The sequence below is a fragment of the Macaca fascicularis genome, chromosome 8 (assembly GCF_037993035.2).
Source record: "Macaca fascicularis isolate 582-1 chromosome 8, T2T-MFA8v1.1".
Classification (NCBI taxonomy): domain Eukaryota; kingdom Metazoa; phylum Chordata; class Mammalia; order Primates; family Cercopithecidae; genus Macaca; species Macaca fascicularis.
In genome coordinates this window covers 76,078,419-76,098,707 of record NC_088382.1, presented here as the reverse complement: position 1 = coordinate 76,098,707, position 20,289 = coordinate 76,078,419, and the positions used below count along the sequence as shown (strand labels likewise).

Sequence of the window (20,289 nt, the reverse complement as noted above, 5' to 3'; positions counted from 1 at the left end):
AAATGAGATTATAATGGAGAAAAGCACAGCTTCAAATGCACATTCTGCAAGCTAGCAGAGACAAAACCATTCTCCCCATGGAGCTCATAAGAGACTCCAGGCACAGAGAGAGCAGCACAGAGGTCAGCCGCCCACAACATTGTGCAGCTGCTGCTGAATTTTTTGCCAGGGAGATCCCACTGGAGAATGGCTTAAGCAGAGTAGATTTGCCAGTCTAGAGTCTGTAGAGTGGTATAGGGCTAGGGAGTAGGGCAGAGTAGAGCCTAATAGAGATGGAGGGAACAGGAAGGCCACCCCACCCAACTCTTAGAGCAAGTTCTTCCTTGACTTGTCAGGTTGGGGGATCTTAGGCCAGCATGGCTGTTCCCACCCATGCACCATAAATGCAAAGCCTGATTGTCCTCAGGACACAGTCATTTTTACAGATATCAATGTATTCCGTCATATTGTGTTTACCAGACATTTGGGAGGAAATAACAACTTAAAAAAGAAAGTCCGAGATGAACAAGTTAAATAAATGACTGAGGAGAAAACAGAGATAATGCAAGGAATAGAACAGAACTATTTAACAAAAAAGTAGTTAGGGATATCCTCAGGGACATCCAAGAGAGTGTTACAGCAATGAAAACCAGAATACAGTGATATTAACAGGAGCAATTAGGGAAGAAGAGAGTTCCTGAATATAAAAGTATGATTGTTAAGGTGAAAAGTAACATATTGGTCATGGCTAAAGATCAACTATGAAGATACAGAAGACAGAATGGAAAATATGTGGAAAGCAAAAAATAAAAACATGACATTGGATACGGTGGCTCACCTCTGTAATTCCAGTATTTTGGGAGCCCGGGGCGGGAGGATTGCTTGAAGCCAAGAGTTTAAGCAAGCCTGGGCAACAACGCAAGACCCTCATCTCTACAAAAGATACGAAAATTAGCTAGACATAGTGGTGTGCACCTGTAGTCCCAGCTACTTGGGAGGCTGAGGCAGGAGGATCTCTTGAGCCCAGGAGTTCAAAGCTGCGGTGAGCTATGATTGATTGCACCATTGCACTCCTGCTCCTGGGACAGCGTGAGATCCGGTTTCATACATACACGCACGCGCACGCACACACACACACACACACACACACACACCCCAAAAAAAGAAAGAAAAGATAGATCCTGAAGACATAAAGAGTATCTAATATGAGCTCCAGAAAGAGCAAACAGAGACAATGCAAGGGAAAGAATAAAAGAAAGACATTGGTCCTCAGATGGATGGAAAGGATCATGCAAGTTAGGATGAATGAAAAACAACTATGCCTGGACACAGCCTAGTGACATTCAAAAGCATTGAGGATAAAGATGAAACCCTATAACTTTCAAAGATGGAGAAAAACAAAACAAAACAAAATCTAAACAAGAACTAGGCTAGCTACAAAGGAATAAGAATTGGATTATGATCAGACTTATCATCATCATTACTGGATGTTAGAAGACAGTGGAGCATGGCCTTCAAAGTTCTGCAGAGAAATAATTTTAAGCCTAGAATTGTATACCGATCGAAGTAGTAATCACATATGAGGACAAATAGTTCACACTTGCAAGGTCTCATAAAGTTTAAATCTATGATTCCTTTCTGAAACAAATAAAAAGTAAGTAAACATTATTTGAGGATGTTATACTGGATGGCTTCTCCAGGAAGCTGAAGCTCAAACAGAATTAGAGCACAACATTTTACAGGGGAGTAACTTCTGTGAATGGAAAAGGGGAGGACACAGGATTGGGTAGAGGTAGTCATTAGACAATGATGCAGACCCAACAAAGTTTCTGCCAACCCTCTTGGTGGCTCCAGAGCAAAGATTTCTTTTTAGAGGAGTCTCAAGTTGGGCAGAAATGGTGAGGCCCTAGCATCACCACCTTGCTCAGTCATTGGCCGGAGGCTTAGAACCTCGGCTAGAGGAGTTAACACGTGGTGGCTACTAGTTAACCATCCTCCTTGCAGCTGGGTAGTGAGTTCTTGTTTGAAAGGAAAGAACAGCATGTCTAGCAGCATGTCTCTGTGTATGCCACGGATATACTTCAGCAAAGCAAAGCAAGAATCCAAGAAGGTGGAGTACACAGGATTTAAGAAAAAGGGAAACCAACCCAGGAACTCAATGAAAATAAAATCTCAGGTTGACAGTGATGCAGCTGGCAAAGAAAGCAATCGGGACAAATTAAGGGGAAGAAAAAAGAGGGCTCTGGGAAGATTATTTTTCAAAAAGAAGCAGATTCTTTACAATAGTAGTGTGATTAAGGACCTGGGAGACCTTAGAGATATGATAAAGGCACATGTCACTTTTCTCAAAAAGACAGAACAAAGATACTCAGGGATTTCTAAAAAAAAAAAAAAAAGTCTTTATAAAACATATGTGGTTCAAATATAAAGCAAACTGAAATATGGCACAATTTTGAGAAATTGATGGCATGGGTGTTGTTGGGCTGACTTCCCTCCCCACCCCAATTTATTCGTTGAAGACCTAACTCCTAGTACTTCAGAGTGTGACTGTATTTGGAGATAAGGCCTTTAAAGAGGTAATTAAGCAAAAACAAGGTCATTAGGATAAGTCCTGATCCAATACAACCGGTGTCCTTACAAGATGAGGAGAACAGAACACAGGGACAGCAGGCACATGCACACACACAGAGAGATGGCCACAAGAAGATGCAGGGAGAAGATGGCCATCTACAAGCCATGGATTCTGAGAAGAAACCAAACCTGCCAATACCTTGGCTTAGACTTCTAGTCTCTAGAACTGTGATAAAATAAATTTTGTTTTTAAAAGCCACCCAGTCTGTGATATTTTGTTATGAGAGCCCTAACAAACTATATGGGGATGGTGAAGAAATTTGCTTTTGTACATTTTTGTTTAACCATATGTAAGTTATTTTTACATAACATGTATGGGTCAGAGTGTCCCATAATTGTCATCTAATTAAAGATATTCTCTAATAAAAATTGCTTAAGAATGAAGAAACTGAGGCCCAAAGATGTGAAATGACTTATCCAAGGTTACAAAGAGGAGAAGTGGCATGTGAGATCTCAGGCCTCCTGAGTCACAGCCAGGGCTCCTTTCTGTGGCACTGCTTGGTCTCTCTGTCCTCAGACGGACACTTGGGTTAGGGAGATTGGGCTGCTGGCTGCTACTCTGGGAGGAAGGAGGTTGAAAGGCAGGTTCTGATGCCAGTACAGTCAGAAAACGGACATTCTGGGAGTAGCAAAGTGTTCCATCTATTAAAGGGTATTCTCTTCTCACCTCTAAATCCAAAGGTCAAATCCCTTAAATTTGTTAACAGCAGTGCTCCAAGGAGGTGTGTCAAGACTCCGTGAAATGTGAAAAAAAAAAAAAAAGCCATTGTTTACTAGAAAAATTATTCTTAGACATATGTGCACTAAAGAGCTTTCAAGTTTTTCCTTTCAGTCAAGGAAACCATTCTACAGATAAGGAAGCTCTACCCGGAAAGATTAAACAATGTCTTTAGAATGACCATCCAGATTAGGGGTGCAGGGCTAGACTCAGGCTTATTGACTTATCCATGGTTTTCTCTAAATATGCACCATCTCCAAGAAGGATATTTGTGAGAAACCACAGAGATGATGTTTCTAGGTCAGAAAGGGAACTATTCTGGGGAATTCCAGTGAAGATACACTTGATTCTTATTGTTCATGTAATTACATTGTATAAAGTCATTTTGAACCCTGTTAGCCAAGTTACTTATCTTTTCCATGTTCTAGTCACATAGTCTAAAAAACCACAGATGATGATGGTGACAGTACTTCTCTCACAGGTTGTTGTATTAAATGAATCAATATAAAGCTCTTAGGGCAGTGTCAGATACTAAGCACTATGACTCTTGGTTATTATTCTCTTAGAAATTTTATTTCTAATTTATGAAAGAATAAATCAGCTTTCTCAAATACAAGTAAATGCACCTGTGAGACTAAGGCCAACACTTTCAAATCCTCTATTTTGGGGGATGGGATGAGAAAGGAAGAGGTAAAAGAGCTAAGAAATGCAGAATATGAGTAGGAAAGTGACTCATTTTATTTTGTTAAAACTTTACTCTTTGACTCAGAATAACAGGTATCTTTCAAGTTTTGGTAGCTAAATATTTAATTTTCTAGTATGTTACACATTGATTAAAAAAAATAATTTCCATGCTGAATACAATAAAAATGTTTTCGAAATGAAGGCATTTTATATAAAACTATCATGCTAATAAATTAATCAATGTAGCTGGGCGTGGTGGCTCACACCTGTAATCCCAACACTTTGGGAGGCTGAGGCGGGCAGATCACCTGAGGTCAGGAGTTCGAGATCAGCCTGGCCAACATGGTGAAACCCCGTCTCTACTAAGAATACTAAAAATATAATGTAGCCGGGCGTGATGGCACGCGACTATAGTCCCAGCTACTCGGGAGACTGAGGCACAAGAATTACTTGAGCCCAGGAGGCAGAGATTGCAGTGAGACTCTGTCTCAAAAAAAAAAAAAAAATTCATGTATAGACAGTTTTTTCATTCTAGATATAGAATGTCACTTATTCTAAAAGAATTGATATATGTGTGTGTGTGTGTGTGTGTGTTTGGGTAAAGAAAAATGCACATGTAAGTTTTTTATTATGTTCTAATGTAAGACAGCAAAAAAATAAATGGATGACTCATTGAACTTTTTAAGAAGTCTCCCATTCCAGTAGCCCAGTGCCCAGGATAGGTGGTGAGCTGTTGACACGGACCGTTCAATGAACTCTGCGTGTCCACCGATGAGGCTCACGCTCAGCATTTCTCTTCTTGCCTTGAAGCTTCCCTGCTAAGATGCTTGTGAGTTCAGAATGACTGCCAGTGCTTCTGGATAGCCCTTCTGTTGACCCCCACAATATACTTCAGCAGCTCCTCCTCTAATGAAGAGTGGATTCTTGTATCTCTGTAGCTGAAGGAGCATTCTGCAGAATTCATTCCCTCATTCATAGGCATTCAAGTGCTTGCATTTGTCACACATCATTGTAACCAGAAACTAGCCCTTTGTGAGGAACATTGGCCAGAACCCCTCTAGCAATTTGATTCTACCATCTAATTCCGATTCTGATCCATGTCCTGTTCTCATCTTAACCACTCTTGGACCAGCTTCCTGGGGGAACTAGGAGTGGAAGCAAAAAATTCCATGTGAGAAAGGAAAATGAGGTTTGAGCAAGAAAGAGAAGGTGAGCTTTGTAATTTGTAAGTTGCTTTTCAAAATAGACCTGACCATTTTGCTTAAAAAGACCACAGGAAGGAAATGGAATGGCTCAAATTATCTGCAGATTGGGCTATTTATCCTATTGTTTCCTCCAAACAGAAAATAGCATTTGTTTGTTGAGTACAGCTTTCCAAGCACTTGCTGGTTACTGGAGCTGTTAATACTGGGTGTCTCTATGGGTCTTGTTGGGTGAGACAGTTTATATGCAGCGAGTCACAGTACATTTGTCTGTGTGTGTCAACATATACAAATTCATTTAAAACCATCTTACATTTGTTGAACATTTGACTTTTCAGATTTCTTTCACTTTAGCCATTTTATCTGGTCATCCAGCAACTTGGAAGGTGGTCAGGGCAGATATGGAAACAGAGCCATAGAGAGATTAGCCATGTTATTTTCATCTCACTTGGTCACAAGGCTAGTTAATGAAAGCTTAGATTAGAACCAGGTTTCTTAACTTTCAAACCAAGGCTCTGTCTGCTTGATTACATAGAAAAAAAAATTCAGTAACTAAAGAGTTAGAGCAGAATTTTAATGACGTCAGAACTGTCAGAGCTATAACACTAATTCTCACTTACAATATATATTTAGCAGCAATTGACTATAATTTTGTGGGGAGGGGGATAAGAAACAAGAAAAAAGATGAAGGCATTTTATACAATATTATATAAAAACATAACAAGATCTTGAAAATGCAATATTATATAAAGAAGTAAGAAAGACCTAGAAAAACAAACACTTTTTCTGCTGTAGTATTTTAGAAATATCACATGGTTTCTACCACATAATAAATATAAGAATCAAACAAGCAGATGCAGAGATGACCTCTGGGCTTAAATTGTGTAACATGTACGGAGCTGAGCAATTTCTGTCAAGGCAAATAATTTTAACAAAAATGAGGTGATATGCGTTTTGGTGTAAATTTAGGCTCTAGAGTTTAGAGTTCTATCCCTTCATGTGTTTTTGTTTGTTTGTTTTGTTTTGTTTTGTTTTTCCTTAGTTTGGCTAATCTGAGCCAGTTATACAAAAATTATTTTACTAGAAAATGATCAACATGCTGATGGGGCTGGTTCAGTCTCAGAATGATTTTCTGGTTCACTTACACCATGTAACCAGGTTGAAGTTTTGTTTTGCTTTGTTTTTAAGCCGATCTAAAAGTACACACAAAACCTGTTTCTTCCTGGTTTTACTTGCCAGTTTTCAGTAAATGCCAATTTTTAATGTTCCAAAAATATACCTTAAAAATATGATTTTTAAGAAATCTAATCATCCTTTTCTGGCTCTTGAAACATTTCTATAACTTTATTGAATATTGACATGGAAGAGGCTCCACACCCAAAAACTCTTTATAGGTTCTCATATATTTTGATGATGATGTTTGTGGTAGATATGAATATTGTGCTACATGGAAGAAAAGTGGCTTCTGTTCTGGAATATTACTTTGGTCAGTTAGGAATCAGATCTGCCTCACATAAAGGGCAGGTTCATAAAGGCTGTACAATTCCACTGTCCTACATCAGGCAAGGAGCATAAAATAACTCTTCAGGCCTTTATTCACTCAAATTGAATGTGTTTCATAAGAAATTCTACTCAGAGAGAAAGTCTGCAAACTGAGAAAATTATATAGCAATCATGTTTTCCTAACCCAAAAATAAAATACCAAGATGGAAAAGTTCACAGCACTTTATGCCCCACACGCTCCCCTACGACCATCTGGAAACAAGACTGAACTGAGAGGAGGGACTGTGGACTCTCAGAGGGCTCAATATCAAGAGTCTGTGCAATAACTTCGAGATCCTTCTTTGATTAGCTGTGTTTTCTCATTTGCATTTGTAGGCTGGAGAAAAACTGGAAAGTCCACATCTAAAAATAAACAAAGCAAAGCAATAAACACTTTCATCATGTTACAGTTCTTTTAATGAAGCAAGTGATAGGTATTTTTGTTGAAATCATGACTGGCAAACCAACTCAATTCATAAGATATCAATATATCTACCATTTTAAGGACTTCAAAAAGGAGGAGGCACTGTCTTTACTCTTTATTCAAGTTTTGTCAGTTATGGAATTATAAAACCAAAGCACCAAACCCAGCTGTCACTTGCTGAACCTGGTGAACTTGAACTTTAGTTTTCACCATCTTGTGGGGATACAGATAGAACCATCACATATAGTGGTGAAGATTGGAAACTGAACATTATCAAAGGGCACCTTTCATATAGACTACAATGTATATCTACAGGGAAGGTATAGTTTATATGAAAGATGCAGCCTGGCATTAAGTAGTGTACAATTGGATGACTGGCCCTTCTTGGGACAGCAGTCAAAACTGGGAGTTTGCTTAGAGGGAGAGTCTAATAGAAATCTCCTCAGATAAAGCTAGTGCCCAAAATGGTTATGCTGTCTCTAAAATCACTAAATCTACTCCTAAATCTACAGAGAGATTTGTTAGCCTTTAATTTGGGTGCTAAGTTGAGAGAGCTGCCCTAAAAATGTTTAATGGCAAGCCAATGAATACACAAGTTGGCCGACCAAGTTTTCAAAACCTCTGTGTTCTAAGAAACCTCAAGATGATAATTTAGTTTAAAGAGGTCCAGTGCAAGATGTGCTCTCAGGCACTTAGCAAAAGTGAATGGCCTCACCTCCAACCTAGGCCTCAAAATATCATCAGAAAATTGCAAGAAACATGAGCTCATAGTAAAAACAATTAGAGGTAGAGATATAGATGTGTGTGTGTGTGAGACAAAGAGGGAGAGAGAGAATGAGAGAGGGAGAGACAGAGAGAGAGAGACAGAGAGAGAGACAGAGAGAGAGTGATTACATATAGAAACAATGCATACTAAGATCCAGTATAAACAGCAGAAGGCCAAATCAGACCCAGAAAGACTTCAAGAACTGCATTTATCAGATACAGAATACAAAATAATTACATTTTAAAAGTAATTAAATTAAATAAAATAATAGATCTTAAAATTTAAAAGAGAATTTCTGGAGATTAAAACATGGAAAAAACCTTCATGAATTGGCTTAACAGCTAAAGAAAGAATTAGTGAAGTAGAAAACAGATTGGAAGAGATTATCTAAAATTTAACAGAGACAAAGAGAAAATATAAAAGAGGTTAAAGGACATGATGGAAAGAATTGTAAGGTCTAACATATCTAACATAACTTTCAGAAAGAAATAAAAAAAAGGAGACACAATATTTGAAGATTTGATGGCTGAGACTATTCTAGAATTGATGAAATACACCAATCCATAGAACCAGCCAGGATAAATTAAAGAGCACAGTGGTTCACTGTTGTAATCCCAGCACTTTTGGAGGCTGAAGCAGTCAGATCATGAGGTCAGGAGATGACCTTCCTGGCTAACATGGTGAAACTCCGTCTGTACTAAAAATCCAAAAATTAGCTGGGTGTGGTGGCGCACACCTGTAGTCCCAGCTACTCAGGAGGCTGAGGCAAGGAGAATCACTTGAACTTGGGAGGCAGAGGTTGCAGTGAGCTGAGATTGTGCCGCTGCACTCCAGCCTGGTGACAGAGTGATACTCTGTCTAAAAAAAAAAAAGAGAGAGAGAGAAACCCATCTTTAAAACATCTTAGTCACATTGAAGAACAAAAGACAAGGATTTTGGGCCGGGTGCGGTGCCTCACGCCTGCATTCCCAGCACTTGGGGAGGCCAACGCAGGCAGATTACCTAAGGTCAGGACTTTGAAACCAGCCTGGCTAATGTAGTGAAACCCTATCTCTACAAAAAATAAAAAATAAAAAAAAATTAGCCAGGCATGACAGCAGGCGCCTGTAATCCCAGCTACTCAGGAGGCTGATGCAGGAGAATCACTTGAACCTGGGAGGCAGTGGTTGCAGTGAGTCAAGATTGTGCCACTGCACTCTAGCCTGGGCAACAAGAGCGAAACTCCGTCTGAAAAAAAAAAGACAAGGATTTTAAAAGCAATCTTACTTGTCAATAGCAAATATGGAAGATAAAACTGTGGAGCTAAAAAAACTATGAAACTATGTCTCCAATATACTGAAATAAGATATCAATCTATATTTATTGACAAACTCTCTTAATAAGTTACATTTCTTTTTTAAAAGAGCATGATAAAGATATTTTCAGACAGTAAAAAACAAATTTTTCTAACTGCAGACTCAATTTAAAAGATATAATTCAGGCAGAAACAGTTATCAGGTGAAATAATTGAGGTGTAAAAAAATTTTAAAAAACAGTAAATATGTCAGTAAAACCAAATAATTATTGAATATAAAACAGTAATAAAAATGTATGAGGCTTAAAATTGAGAAAAATCTAAAATATGAAAGTAATGTATAAGTCAGAAAGAAGTTGATCAGGGTTAAAGTGTTACAAAATTCTCGTATTGTTCAAGAGGAGGGTAAAGATAAGAATTGGCTTTAAATTTTGACAAATTAAGTATGTTTGATAAATTTTCAGGGTAATTCCAAAAGAACAGAAAAGAGAATATAATTTCCAAATCAGAGGACAGAAGGAAATTAAATAAGAAAAGACACTCTGACAATTTAAAAGAAAAAAAAAAAAAGAAATAGAAAAACATGTCAACTTAAAGTGATAAATAAAATGATAAAAAATTACCAAAAATTAGGTATATGTATATATCTTATTTTGTATCCAGCAGTGTTCTTAGCACTTTATGTATATTAACTCACTCAAAGTTATAATGATGCTATGAGGTAGGGTTGTTATTATAACCATTTTACAAATGAGAAAACGGGGGCACAGACTGTGTAACTAGGCCAACTTTACATGGGTAGGAAGTAATAGAGCTGATATTCAAACCAAGGCAGTGTTTCTCAGAGGTCTGTTCCCTTTAAGACTATTTCTATATTGTCTCTCACAAAAAGTAGGGTAATAGAAAAAGATCAAAGTACATTATATTGATGGTAATAAATACCAATGGATATAATACTCTATTTAAAAGAAAAATAGTGTCAGACCGAATTTTAAAAACCCAAGCTGCATTAAAAAATAAGGATAAAAGTAGAGAGTAAAATGATGAAAGCATATTTACCACACAAACACTGATGGGAAGAAAGCTAATGTAAGTATATTTTAACAGACAAAATAAAATATAAGGCGAAAGCATTTCTGGAGCTAGAAGTAACTCCATAATAATAAAATGTTTAGTTCACCAAGTAGCTGTAAATATTCTAAACTTATATACACTAATAACATAACCTCAAAATCAAAATCATAAATCAAAAATCAAGAGAACTTTATAGAGGAACAGAAGACTTCATCATCACAGTGGAAAATTTGACTGCTTTCAGCACCTAACTCATGAAATCAAGGAAGGAAATCTTACATAGAATTTGAAAAGGACTATGTCGTGGACTGAATTGTGTCTCCCCCAAAATTCGTATGTTGAAGTCCTAATTCCTAGTACCTTACAATGTGATCATATTTGGAGATAGGGTCTTTAAAGAGGTAATTAAATTAGAAGGAGGTCACTAGAGTGGGCCCTAATCCAATAGGACTGGTGTCCTTATAAGAAGAGATTTGGACACCGAGGAAACACCATGTGAAATCACAGGGAGATGAACAGCTACCAAACAAGAAGAGGGGTCTCAGAAGAAACCAACCCTGCTACCTTGATCTCTGACTTCTGACCTCCAGAACTTTGAGAGAATAAATTTCTGTTGTTTAAAGCCCCAGTCTGTAGTAGTTTGTTATGGCTGCCTTAGCAAACTAATATATACAATAAATTAGCTTTATGCAATAGACATATATGGAACAATGAACCTAACAAATGCAGAATGTGTTGTTTTGAAGCAATGTGGAACATTTATAAAAATTGGCTAAGTTCCAGGCTGTACAGCAAATCCTAAGACATTTCAAAGCACTGGTATCATAGTGTTGACATTTTCTGATCACAGAGCGGTCAAGTTAGATACAAACAACAAGTAACCTCGAAATCCCAAGATTGAAAATTAAGATATACATAGGCCTAGCTTACAGATTAAAGAAAAAAAATCATAATAGAAATCAGAAAATATTTAGAACTCAGATGATGAGAACAATATAAGAACGTCTGTGTGTGTGTGTGTATGTGTGTGTGAGTGTGTGTGTGTGTGTATGTGTGTGTGTGTGAAACTGAAGTATAACTTATAGGAAAATTTAAAATTTATAGTCTTAAATTTTTAATGTAAGAACAGAGGAAGGGCCAAAAATTAAGAAGCATAAAAGGAAGTTAGAAAATGAACAAAATAAACTGAGAAATAAGGAAGAAAGAAATTAAGTAGAACCAATCAACAAAACCAAAAGTTGTTTATTTGAGAAGACTGATAAGATTGTAAGACATCTGGTGAGAATGGTTTTAAAAAAAAAAACAGAGAGAAAGCAGAAATGACCAATGTAAAGAATAAAAAATAGAATAATCATGCAGATAACTATAGATGTGTAAAGGATAAGAGGAAATCTTGAAGAAACCATTTTTTTCTTTTTGTAAATAAAAAAGAAGGGAAATCTAACTGGTCTATAAACATTAAATAAATTAAATCAATAGTTTAAAATTTGCACAGTTACACGCTAGCCCAGAAAGGTCTTCAAAATCCTGTAGAAAGAATCCTAGTATTACACAAACTCTCCAAGAGAAGTAAAAAACAAAGGAATACTTTGCAATTTATTTCATGAGGCATAATCTCGATGCAAAATACAGTAGGGAAAGTTTGAGGAAGGGAAATTATAGATCACTCTCACTCATTAACATTGTCACAAACATCTCAAACAAAATATTGACAGCTCATTTCATCAAATAATAAAATAGTTAATACATGAAGACTACACTGAGTTTAATTATCTAAGGAGTAGAAGGTTGCTTTAATATTGGAAAACCAGTTCATATAATTCATCACATTAACAGATCAAAGGAGAAAAATCAGGACCATCTCAGTTGATGAAGAAAAAATATTTGATAAAATTTTAATCCACAATCAAATATGAAGTTCTAACAAAATATGAATAGAAGACAATTTTCTTAACCCGATCAAAAACCTATAGCAAACTTACTAATTATGATGCAACCCTGAAAGTACCTTCTCTTCAACATTTTACTAGTAGTCTTGGCAAAACACAGAAAGGCAAGAGAAAAAACTGGGTTCACATACTTGGTATGGTTTAAAAAATAAAGAAAAAATGATAAGAGATGGAAAGGAAGAATCAAAACAGTCAGTACTCACAGATGAGACAAACAGTTATGTAGAAACCCTAAAGAATCTACGGGTAAATAATTAAAATTAGCAAGAGAGTTTAGCTAGTTTCTTGGATTCAAAAATCAATGTTTTTTAAAAGTACATTTCTATATGCCAAAAAGCAAGTAGAAAAATACATATATAATTGATTGATAGTAAGAAAAATGGTAAAGTATTCAAAAATAAATATAACTAAAGATATGGAAAATACATCCTTAGTGAAAGCCAATAAATGGTGAAATATACCATGTCACTTATTAAAAGACTCAAATTCTTAAAGGTGTCAATTGTACCTGTGGATCTGTAGATTCACTGTAATTCTAACCAAGATCCTAAAAAGTTTTGCTTAGGGAATTCTTGTTAAAGAACTTGACAAAAACCTGATTTTGAGATTTATATAAGAAAGCAAAATACTAAGGATATGTGACTCTCCTGAAGTACAAGGGAGAAGGACTTGCTTAAACAGATATTAGGGATTATTATAAGTGGGCTTGGTATTGCATAAAATAAACAAAATCACCAATGGACTAGAACAGAAAGCCCAGAAACTGCTCCATATATCTATTGAAACTTAATGTTTATCAAAACCAAAATTAGAAATCAGTGTGCAGAAACAATTTGTTTTCTATCTGGAAAAAAAATGAAATTGGAGTCCCACATCATACCACATGTAAAAAATCAATTCCAGGTGATTAAACTCGTATATGTGAAAAGGCAAAACTATAAAACTTTGAAAATCTATGTCAGAGAATATCTTTATATGTTTGAGTTAGTACAGGAATTCTTAATCAAAACACAAAAATCACTAAACATAAAGGCAAAGACTTTTCACTTTTCAACATTAAAATCAATAACTTTGATTCATCAAAAGATGCCATAAAGAGTAAAACACCAAGTCACAAACTGGGAGAATATGTTCTAAATAAACATAATCAATGAAGAATCAATATCCAGAATATTTTAAAAATCAGTAAGGAAAAGGCAGATGATACAATCCTAAAACCTGCAAAAGATCTGAATGGGCATTTCATAGAAGGGGAAACCCCAATGAACAATGAACATATGAAAAGATGTCAATTTTAATCAAGGAGATAAAAACTAGAACCACAATGGCACACCGTTTCCCACCTATAAGATTGTCACACATTTACCATCTGGGGATGTCAAATGTAGGCAAGGGTGTGGGGCAACAGGAACTCTCGTTAACTGTTAGTGGGAATGTAAATTAGTGCAATGATTTTGCAGGACTGCTCAGTGTTACCTAATGAGTTATATAAGTGTGTATCCTTTGACTAAAAAATTACATCCTCTGTATACATATACCGAGAAAAACTCTAGCATTCATGCACCAGAAAATACATGCAAGAACATTCATAACAGCACCGTTTGTAATGTCAAAAAGTGGACGGTACTCAAATGTCCATTAGCAGTAGAATGGATAAGTAAATTATGGGATGGCCACCCAAAATATTATACAACAGTGAAAATACATGAATGACAGCCATAATGTGAATGAACCTCAGAAGGACAACGCTGAATGGAGCATACATAGACATAAAATGGGAATAACAGACACTGTGGGCTGCTAGAGTGGGGAGGGGAGAAGGGGGCATGGGTTAAAAAACTAACTATTGGGTACTATGCTCACTACCTGGGTGATGGGATCTGTACCCCACACTTCAGCGTCACACAATATACCATGTAACAACCCTGCACATGTACCCCCGAATCTAAAATAAAAGTTGAAACTATTTTTTTAAAAAAGAAATATTACACAGTAAAAATAAAGAAAGTTGAAGAAAGATAATTATTGCATGTAAATCTATTCACTTGAAGTTCAAAAATAGGGAAAACCAAGCAGTATGCCATTAGGATTATAAATAAAGTTGTAATACTAAAAAGAATAGTAAGAACTGGTCACACATGATTTAAGATCATTACTTCTGAAGAGCAAACAAGGAGCTCTAAAGGTGATGGTAACATTCTTTTTCTGAGGTAGAAACCCAGGTCATATTTATTTGTATCTATTTAATATTTGAGAAAAACAATAACAGATAAAGGAGTTAGGTAAATTATCCCCAGAACCTCAACCAGTAACTTAGGGAGCTGAGGCCTGAGCCAGGATTATCTGACTCCACAGCCCTCTGTCTTAGTCCCTGGGGTGGACTGCCCTCAAGTTAGCTGGTGTAAAAGGTTAGCTGGCGTAAAAGGCTGAGTCACCTTTTTGCTGTCCCTTTTCGGGAATTTTAATGCCTTCCTTAGGCCTGTGATATCCTCCACTCGCTGTGCTGCATGAATTTGCAGAGAACAAAGGACTCTCCTTTTCTGAAGGAAGGGTGTTCAGTTTCTTTCTCTAGTCAAATCTTGGTCCACCCTCTCCCCTACTATATATTTTTAAGATTGAAATGAGATTCACATAACTTAAAACCAACCACTTTAAAATGAACACTTCAGTGGCATTGAGTACAAATACAGCTAATGTATGACTCACACTTTGTCTAATTGAAAAACATTTTTATCTCCCCAAAAGGAAGCCCAGTCCCCATTAAACAGTTGCTCCCTATTTGTCCCGCGCCACAGGCCCTGGCAACCACCAATCTACTTTCTGCCTCTTTGGATTTACCTATTCTGAATCTTTAATATAAATTGAATCGTACAATGTTTGTCCTTTTGTGTTTGACTTCTTCCGTCTAGCAAGATCTTCCCAGGTTCACCCACATTGTAGCATCCACATGTATCACTACCTCATTGCTTTTTATGGCGGAATAATATTTCATCTCCCCTCTATATTTTTGCATTTTTCTCCATGGAGTCTCTCAAGTCCTTTTCCCCCTTCCCTAGGTAATCCTACCACTCTTGCACTTCTCTAGCAAACTGTTGGGGATTCCAGCTACTTCCACTTATCACGTTTCATTTTGATGGTTTGAACCTTTGTGTAAGCATATCTCAGTTTGGGTTTCTTTGCAAAAAATAGTCATTGCACAACTTCTGCTTCATTCGATTACCTGATAAATCTATTCAATAGAACAGCCCAATATGACTCTACCTGCCTTGCCTGGCATGCAAAGCACTATTCACCATCTTATCCCTAAGAATATGGGGAGAGGCTGTGATAGTTCTTTGCTTGTACTAAGATTGGTCCCTTCTACAGTGCACCATCCCCAGAGTCCCCTACCCCTCAACTCCTCCTCCTTCTTAAAGTCTTCTGCTTTAAATGTCACTTCCTGGGAAAGTGTCCTCAACCTGCATGCGGGTGAGGCCCCAAGTGCTCACTTTCACAGCCCCTGTACTTCTTCTTGGCAGGCTTATGTACCTGTAAATTAATTAGTTCTTTGTGTGATTATTTATTTAATATTTGTCTCCCCATCTCCCTTGCTAGTTTGTAAGGTCCAAAGTACCAGGAACTATGTCTTTACTTTCTCTAGCCCCTGGTATAGCATCAGGCAAATACTAAGTGATCAGTAAATGTTTGCTGTCCGAAGACTATCTCAATAAACCTGACCAGTAAGTTTGCTCACTGAACCTTAATGGCCAAAAATCAAAGAAATCTTGGGTTCACTTTGAGCTGCTTTTTGGGGGAGCATTCAGAGCTGACAAACCTGTCCTACTGCTCTGGCCTAAGACCTTGATGGTACTTTCTTGCTGTTTCCGTATAAAGAAGAAGCACAGCACTCTTGACTTGCAAGCATTGTTTTCCATGCATTATTTCTAGAAATTGATTCCTTTTGATTGAGGGAAAGGGGTAGGAAGAAGCATGATATGTGGGGAGTGGCAAAAAGGGGAAGGATGAATTTAATCTCTTCCTTGGTGCCTTTTCCCTGGGCAGTAAGATGTGATGAATACTAAATAGCAAATGTAATAAATGTCTCAATATCTTGGCCAAGAGTGAGAGTCTAATTACAAGCCATATGGCCTCTTCATCTCAGTGGTTTTGTGGTTGTGAATGTATTTGGGTTTTATCCAGGTGAGTGGCAAGAACAGTTAAGCAGTCAACAGATTTTTCTATGAACTGAATCTCACATTTTTAGATCCAAGGTCAATAGTATAAAACTCTTTTTCTTTTATTCTCCCTCCTTTAAAAAAAATTGGGGCAATCATGACTCCACAGTTTTTTGTTTTGTTTTGTTTAGGGTTTTTGTTTTGTTTTGTTTTTTTAGGGTTTAGCTGGAAATTTTGGTTGGAGGTCATTCTACTGCCTTCAGCTTGGAAAAATCAAACTGAATTTAGCTGTTATATTGTGGGTTTGCTTTGTCAGGGTGTTCAGAGGTAACTGGTTCCAATTTGGGCTCTTGCTCCATACCTTCTCTCTCTCTCTCTCTCTGTCACACACACACACACACACACACACACACGCATGCAAGCACATATACTACATACAGATACATTGTCCCACGAAATAAGGCTCTCTCTCAAGATGGTCTGTAAGGCCCTCATAGTGGAATTCTATTTCATTGTGGCTTTCAGCTGCTAAAGGAGTATAGGGTCTAAGTGAGCTTTTTTAAAACATACCACCCAAAATTTCACAAAGTAGAACTCCTAATTTGTGAGCATATGAAAGTAAGGGAAATAAGTTGGTACCTATTACCTTTTACCTTTAAGGTTTCAAATTTTCAAAGACAACAAAACTGGGGAAGGGTTCCCCCAAGACACTATCTATCTTCCATTTGATCTTGATTGATTCATAAGAACAACAGAATGCCTCTGTGTTCCTGGGGTCCCATTTTGGGAGTATATTGGGAGTATATTTCTATTTTAAGAAAGACATAGGAATCCACTTATAAGTTCTGTAGTTGCCAGTGAATACTGAAGATGCCACTGTTTGAACTTTCCCCCATTTATTTCTTAAAGGTAGAAGCTGGATTATACTTTCTGATATAGTTTAAAGGGCCATAAAAACCCAAACAAATCTATCCCCTTTGCTACCAAATCCCACACTGTAACACCACTATTGAACAGAGTTTGGTACAATTTTATATCATCAAAAGGTATCTTAGACTTCAGCTAGAGTCAAGGAGTAGGCATGTTTGAATATGCACACAATAACAAATACACAAGACAAAGTCTTGGATACATAATTAGAATTGTTAAAACTCTCTTAAGGCAGGTGAGAAATATTTCTAATAGTTTTTATAAGTCAACAATTAAGAAAGGAGTTGATATTTCAAATTTGGATTTTCATAAATTAAGAAATAGTTATAATGTCCTATAACATGTACTTAAAAGTGAAATTTGTAGTGTTTGGTCACTGATATGGTTTGGCTCTGTGTTACCACACAAATCTCATTTTGAGTAGGAATCCTTATGTGTCAAGGGAGGTGACTGGATCATGGAGACGGTTTCCCCCAAGCTGTTCTCATGATAGTGAGTTCTCACAAGATCTGATTGGGTTAAAAGTGTGACACTTCCCTTTCACTCACTCCTCTCTCTCCTGTCACCTTGTGAAGAAGGTGTTTGCTTCTCCTTCACCTTCCTCCATGATTGTAAATTTCCTGAGGCCTCCCCAGCCATGCAGAACTGCGAGGTCCATTAAACCTCTTTTGTTTATAAATTACCCGGTCTCAGGTGGTATTTTTATAGCAGAGTGGTATTTTTATAACAGACTAATACAGAAAGTTGGTACAGGCAGAGTGGGGTACTGCTATAAAGACAACCTGAAAATATGGAAGCGACTTTGGGATTGGGTAACAGGCAGAGGTTGGAACAGTTTGGAGGGCTCAGAAGACAGGAAGATGTGGGAAAGTTTGGAACTTTCTAGATACTTGTTGAATGGCTTTGACCAAAATGCTGATAGTGATATGGACAATGAAGTCCAGGCTGAGGTCATCTCAGACAGAGATGAGGAACTTGTTGGGAACTGAAGCAAAGGTCACTCATGCTATGCTTTAGCAAAGAGACTGACAGCATTTTGCCCCTGTCCTAGAGATCTGTGGAACTTTGAACTTGAGAGAGATGATTTAGGGTATCTGGTGGAAGAAATGGCTAAGCAGCAAAGCATTCAAGAGGTGATCTGGCTGATTCTGAAAGCCAGTTATACGTGTTCACAAAGAGATGGTTTGAAATTGGAATTTATGTTTAAAAGGCAAGCAGAGCATAAGGTTTGGAAAATTTGCAGCCTGACTATATGATAGAAAAGAAAAATCCATTTTCTGGGGAGGAATTCAAGCCTGCTGCAGAAATTTACGTAAGTAATGAGGAACTGAATGTTAATAGCCAAGATCATGGGGAAACTGTCTCCAGGGCATGTACAGACCTTCAGAGAAGGCCCTCCAATCACAAGCCTGGAGGCCTAGGAGAAAAAAAAAATGGCTCCTTGGGCCAGGTCTAGGGCCCCACTGCTCTATGCAGCTTCAAGACTTGGTGCCCTGCATCCCAGCCACTCCAGCTCCAGATGAGACTGAAAGGGGCCAAGGTACTCTTCAGAGGGTGCCTCAAACCTTGGTGGCTTCTACGTGGTATTGGGCCTGCTGGTGTGCAGAACACAAGAGTTGAACTTTGAGATCCTCTGCCTAGATTTCAGAGGATGTATGGAAATGCCTGGATGTCAAGGCAGAAGTCTGCTGCAGGGGTAAAGCCCTCATGGAGAGCCTCTGCTAGGGCAATGCAGAAGGGAAATATGGGTTTGGAGCCCCCACATACAGTCCCCATTGGGGCACTGCCTAGTGGAGCTGTGAGAAGAAGGCCACCATCCTCCAGACCCCAGAAAGGTAGACCCATCAATAGCTTGCACCAAGAGCCTGGAAAAGCCACAGGTACTCAATGCCAGCTAGGAAAAGCAGCTGCAAGGGCTGTACCCTGCAGAGTCCTGCAAAGCCACAGGGACAGAGCTGCCCAAGGCTGTGGGAGCCCACCTCTTGCATCACCATGCCCTGGATATGAGACATAAAATCAAAGGAGACTTTGGAGCTTTAAGATTTAATGACTTCCCAGCCAGGGTTCAGACTTGTCTGGGGTCTGTGGTCCCTTTGTTTTGACCAGTTTCTCCTATTTGGATTGGGAACATTTACCCAATGCCTGTACCTCCATTGTATCTTGGAAGTAACTAACTTGCTTTTGCTTTTACAGGCTCATAGGTAGAAGGGACTTGCCTTGTCTCAGATGAGACTTTGGACTTGGACTTTTGAGTTAATGCTGGAATGAGTTAAGACTTTGGGGGACTGTTGGGAAAGGATGATTTGTTTTGAAATGTGAAAAGGACATGAGATTTTGGAGGGGGCAGGGGCAGAATGATATGGTTTGGCTCTATGTCCCTATCAAATTTTATCTCAAATTTTAACTTGCATGTGTCAAGGGAGGGACCTGGTGGGAGGTGACTGGATTATGGGGCTGGTGTCCCTCATCCTGTTCTCATGATAGTGAGTGAATTCTCATGAGATCTGAAGGTTTAAAAGTGTGGCACTTACCCTTTGCTCACTCTCTCTCTCTCACCTGCTGCCTTGTGAAGAAGGTGCTTGCTTCTCCTTCACTTTCTGCCATGATTGTAAGTTTCCTAAGGCCTCCTCAGCCATGTAGAACTGTGAGTCAATTAAACCTCTTTTGCTTATAAATTACCCATTCTCTGGTTGTATCTTTATAATAGTGTGAAAACAGACTGCTACAGTAACTGAATTCAAATCATAAATGTATTTCCCTAGTTAACCCCTGTTCCTTTCTCTTATTTGTTCATACAGTAAGATATAAGAAGAAAAAGTGTTAAGTAGCTATTACTTTTATTCCGGAGTAAAGATTGCCCCATAGTAGTTTTACTCTACTTTGCATCTTGACATTTCTGGATAAAAGATGGGGAGAATAATAGAAGAAAGAACTGCTAACCA

At 37.9% G+C, this 20,289-nt stretch overlaps 1 protein-coding gene across 1 annotated transcript in view; it reads right to left on the bottom strand.

Moving 5' to 3' along the window:
- Positions 1-5,774: 5,774 nt before the first annotated feature.
- Positions 5,775-20,289, bottom strand: part of DNAJC5B (DnaJ heat shock protein family (Hsp40) member C5 beta) — a 53,407-nt gene continuing 38,892 nt past the window's right edge. The window contains exon 4 of the mRNA XM_045398339.2: positions 5,775-7,119. Coding sequence (XP_045254274.1) covers positions 7,025-7,119 — 95 coding nt within the window. The 3' untranslated portion in view covers positions 5,775-7,024. The remainder of the gene's footprint in view (positions 7,120-20,289) is intronic.